This window comes from Morone saxatilis, unplaced genomic scaffold, assembly GCF_004916995.1.
Source record: "Morone saxatilis isolate NCDOM2014 unplaced genomic scaffold, NCSU_SB_2.0 Contig2, whole genome shotgun sequence".
Taxonomy (NCBI): domain Eukaryota; kingdom Metazoa; phylum Chordata; class Actinopteri; family Moronidae; genus Morone; species Morone saxatilis.
Window position 1 is genome coordinate 19,824,028 of NW_023339762.1, and position 5,248 is coordinate 19,829,275.

The following is a 5,248-nucleotide window of genomic DNA, read 5'->3' on the forward strand; positions in this document are numbered from 1 at the left end:
AGTCACCAGCGGGGGGGGAGGATAGAGAAGCTGAGGCGTGGAGGCAGCTCTGGGGAGCTTCCCATTGACATGCAGAGAACAGTGGGAGAAATTAACCCTCGCCATTATCTGCTGCATCTGCACAGTGCAGACTGTACCAGCCTACGTACTGCAGTGTCTGACACACCACACAGAGAAGTCATGGCTCTCTGGCTACATTTCTATGTAATTTGATACCTCATTAGTGTAAGAAGCTGTGACAGTATAGTTTGGCTCACATCCATCTGTCCTCAATTATAGATTTTATCAACAGTTGGGCTTATTTATCAGTATTTACGTGAGTATTTGTCCAAAAGAGTCATGGCAACTTGACAATAATCGTGTCTATTCTCAGCTTTTGTTCACATAGACTTAATACTCAACTTAGAAATTCTTGTTCACTGAGATGAAGCTGAATCTTTCGAATATAGCAAGATATACACTCACTCAATCTAATGGGAACCAATAGAACAGCTCTCTCAGTGTTATTAATTATCATAACATTTGTGTTACAATATCCAGTATCTATCGTGTAATATCATAATCTAAAGTAATATACCAAATATGCGCTGGTTGAAGCCTGAATTATTCATAATTATACTATCATTATTGATTATTCTATCATTTTGTCTATGAAATGTGAGAACATAATGTAATAGAGTAATTTCCCATTGCCCACAGTGACTATATTGCTTCTTTTATCTGACCAACCGTTCAAAAAAAGATATTAATTTTACTATCACATATAACAACGGAAAACAGCAGACTCAAATGTGTTAAACATTTGAGTAGCTGGAACCAGTGAAATGGTTTATCAGTTATCAGAAACTTAGATAAAGGTCATGTTGTAGGTAAATTGGTGTATAACATGGTTAGTCAACCAAACAAGCAAATTGTCCTGCTCCAAGTGAGGTTCATTGACTTGCAACAGTGTAAACACACTAGTGTTACCAAGCCCTGCATGCATCTTTCTTTTTATAGACGTGAATATGGACTAAACACACAAAGGAATGTAGTGTTGTGTATGTATGTACGTTTAAAGATTGCTGGGACAGTATAAAATCCACACTGTGAGTAGTGATAAACGACTTCACTGTCTGCCACATAAGCTTTTAGACTGCTGACACTAATTTCTACTTCCTCCATGTGTGTTTGTGTGTGTGTTCTCTTGTATGTGTGTGTGCTGCAGAATGAAACAGATATTGTATTCTCGAAGAGGAAGCATCAAGCGGCAGAGAAGATTGCTTTCACCCTGGTTTCTGTTCCCCATGGGAATGACATTGCCTCTCTGTTTGAGCTAGATGCCACCACCCTGCAGCGGGCAGACTGTCTCGTGCCCAGGTCAGTCACTCACATGGGGGCAACAGTAACAATGAACAAGTTACATCTGCTGTAGTTGTATACACAGGGGGCATTTTTAACTAGAGTTCACAGCACATAGCAGAGCACTTCTTGTCAGAAAAGCTGCCATTAAGGTGAGATAATGTCACTTGTTTTGACGCCAAACCATCTGCTTTTGTGAATTTTGTTTGCAGCAGAACAATTTACTGACACTTGTTACTGGAAAATTCCACAAACAAGTTCAGCTGAAATAGAAGTTAATGGAAGTGTCTCATTAAATTGGCCTAATATACATTTAGTATACACATATTTTATATCAAGATTGTATGCTAGCTGCTCTGTGAGGTTGTCCTTAGGCCCAGCTGTGCTTTAATCTTAATGATTACATATTCAAATGACAAGTTTAGTAGATATAATGTTTACCATGCATGCTAATATTCATACTAAACACAAAGAAGAGCTAAGGCTGATGGGAGAATGCATGTTTTGCAGGTATCTGGTCATAAACCAAAGCTTTGGATAGATTGAAGTTCTGACCTGGTGATTCGACTAGATGAAAAAGTAGTGAATCACTAAAGTTATTACAATTCATCCTGAGGGGGACATTTGTGTCTGCACCAAATTTCATAGTAACCCATCCAATAGTTGTGAAAAAATAGTAATGTGGAGTAAAAGTCAGAGAATTACCAAAGTTATTAGGTTTTGTCCTTTGAAGACCACGAATGTCCTTACAAAAAGTCATAGCATCCATCCAATAGTAGCTGATATATTTTAACCTAAAGCTGCCCCGCTAGCATTGCTAAAAAATAATATTTTAAGACTGGATATGAGGCAGCAAACATGCAACCATTTAAACATCATGTTTGGTCTGAATTAATTGTCCCATTCATCCTCAGAAACTCCTATGTGAGACTTAGGCACCTGTGTACCAACACCTGGGTGACAAGCACCAACGTCCCCATCGATGCAGAGGAGGAGCGTCCGGTTATGCTCAAGGTACACACACACACAAACAAACACGCACATACACACAAACGCACACAAACAAACATGCACATACACATACATGGATGCAGTATTTGGACATTTCTTCTGGCTCTCACAATAGATTGGCACCTGTCCCACTAAAGAGGACAAAGAGGCTTTTGCTATCGTTTCTGTGCCCCTGTCGGAGGTCCGAGACTTGGACTTTGCCAATGATGCCAACAAGGTCCTGGAGTCCACTGTGAGGAAGCTTCAGTACGGCAACATCTTTCAGAATGAGAGAAGGTACTGACGCATGAGCGTGACGACACAGGCGGCACAAGATGGCGTGCATTTTTTATGATTTCACATGTTATTTTTTGCCTTTATGTATATTTCAGGTTTGTGACTAAGCTCCTGGAGGACTTGGTTTTCTTTGTGTGTGTGGTACCAAACAATGGCCAGGATGTTCTGTCAGTGGTCACCTCTACACCCAACCGAGAGAGGCAGAAACTCATGAGGGAACAGAACATCCTCGCCCAGGTCAGCATGAGCACACACACACACACGCTCATACATACTTCTGTCTGTCCTTTCTGTCCTTTTCGTTTGGACAGAGTGCAGATTAATCTGAAGTTTAACATAAGGGTTCAGGACTGACTGATTAAATGTTTAAATGTGTCCTGTTTTCATTACCATTACCACAAATTAAGAAGGTTTTCTGTTCCTCCAGATTTTTGGCATCCTGAAGGCTCCATTCACAGATCAGGGTGAAGGTCCGATGCTAAAGCTGGAGGACTTGGGAGACCAGCGCTATGCTCACTTCAAGTACATGTTGAGACTCTGCTACAGGGTGCTGCGCCACTCCCAACAGGACTATCGCAAGAACCAGGCATGTTTCTGCCTTCTACGCAAGTCTAATATTGAGTATTCATTGAGTTTTTATCAGACTCATTAACATGCTCATTATCACGGGGATGTGGGGTAGTTTAAGGATAGAGAGGTGGCTTTTGGCAGTATCAGCATAGATCCTGCCAGACTGTCTGGAAAAATCTATTCAGGGACTACAGCTGCTGTAATGCTGCCCTTGATCAAGGAAACAATGTCGTGCTCAAACAGTCTTTTAAATTGATTAGTGAATCAATAGAAATAATTCATAAGTTTAATAATGAAAGTTTGTTGTACTTTTTTTACCTTTTTTTTTTGTTAATTATAACAACCATTGCGTATTATAAAATAAAATAAGAAATATATATTTTATTTAATGCACTCATTCTCAGCTCAGTACACTTGTGGCTTTTGCTACTACAGTCTTTCTTGTCCAAGTACGACTAATAGCTCTCGGCTGATTATGATTATTTGACTGACTTTGGATTCTACCATGTTAGCATGTCATAGATTAACATTTGTCAGTTGTTTTTTTTACAAGAGTAAAACAAGAAGTAGACACTCGGTATTTTTAATTCCTTGCTTTCATTCTCGTTCCCTGCAGTGTTAGTCACGTCACCTAATAATTACTTCATTAAAGCAACAGGCCTTTTTCACAGAAGATATTTTGAAATGTCACGGAAGGAATAGCACAGGTGTAAATAATAAAATGCATTAAAACACTGTTACTGGGACACATTAACAGAGCCATTATTAATGTTATTGGTATCACTTGTGCTTCTCTAATACAACAATATTTCTGTTAAAAATACATACACTTGCTTTAATTTATTTTATCTAGGTAAAATTACCAAACGTTTGCTAGTTACACCTTTGAAAATATGGAGATTTGAAATTTCTCAATTTCATTACATTACAAATTAAATTTTTTCAGGGGTGTTTGTGCTCGTCTAACAAATTAAGCATTTGCATGACCTCACTTTTGGACTTTGATAAGTTTTAAGTGTACTTATTATTTTGACATTTTATAAGATGCTTAATCATCAGTTGGAGTTCACTTGATTAATCAGTAGATTAATTGATGATGAAAATAGTCATCATTTGCAGCTATTGACTAATCACATATAGCTCATGTTGAGCTGCTCAGTGGTTAACAGGCTGTGGATGTGACAGGCAGCTCTCAGGTGTAACTGTGAACTTCATGAATGTAAATCAGGATGTTTTTTTTTCCAAAAGTTATCTTGTTCAACAAGTTCTCTCTGTATTATGATTGAATGAAGACACTACATTTCAGTGATTCTGCACATTTTTATGCTTTTTTTGTATTGCTCTGACTTTTTCTCTCAACTTCACTTTAATACCACTCACATAAGAAGTGTTTCCATATGTTTCTTATTTCCGCGTAGGAATATATAGCCAAAAAGTTCTCAATCATGCAGTCTCAGATTGGGTATGAGATCCTGGCTGAGGACACAATCACTGCCCTGCTGCACAATAACCGCAAGCTGCTGGAAAAACACATCACAGCCAAAGAGATTGAGACCTTCGTCAGCCTGCTGAGGCGCAACAGGGAGCCCAGGTCAGACATGTACACCTCCTAAAGATTAGATAGCCCAAGGGAACAATATAATAATATAAAATATTGGAAGAAGCTTACCATGTGTTTAAAATTAGTAGTCATACATAAGACACTATCACAAGAATACAGTTTAATGCAGAATACTGTTATCCAATATAATATGTGAATCTTACCTATTTAAACCGACTCTTGTACAATTTAAAATGTTAATGTAAATGTTTAAAATACACAATACACTGATCAGCCATAACATTATGACCACCTTGGCACCCTGTTGATTATAATGTTATGCAGCCCCATACACAACTGTGATGCACTGTGTGTACTGACACCTTTCTATCAGAACCAGCATAAACTGTTTCAGCAGTTTGAGCTACACTAGCTCGTCTGGTTGATTGGACCACACAGGCCAGCCCAGTTATACTGTTAGCTAAAATACTCCCATAAAACAGGTTATTG

General features: G+C 38.5%; 1 protein-coding gene across 1 annotated transcript in view; it reads left to right on the forward strand.

Annotated features, from left to right (window-relative positions):
* itpr2 (inositol 1,4,5-trisphosphate receptor, type 2) overlaps nt 1-5,248 on the forward strand; it is a 52,788-nt gene that overhangs the window by 5,969 nt on the left and 41,571 nt on the right. The window contains exons 11-16 of the mRNA XM_035664916.1: nt 1,208-1,359; nt 2,256-2,355; nt 2,468-2,628; nt 2,724-2,865; nt 3,056-3,214; nt 4,617-4,789. Coding sequence (XP_035520809.1) covers nt 1,208-1,359; nt 2,256-2,355; nt 2,468-2,628; nt 2,724-2,865; nt 3,056-3,214; nt 4,617-4,789 — 887 coding nt within the window. The remainder of the gene's footprint in view (nt 1-1,207; nt 1,360-2,255; nt 2,356-2,467; nt 2,629-2,723; nt 2,866-3,055; nt 3,215-4,616; nt 4,790-5,248) is intronic.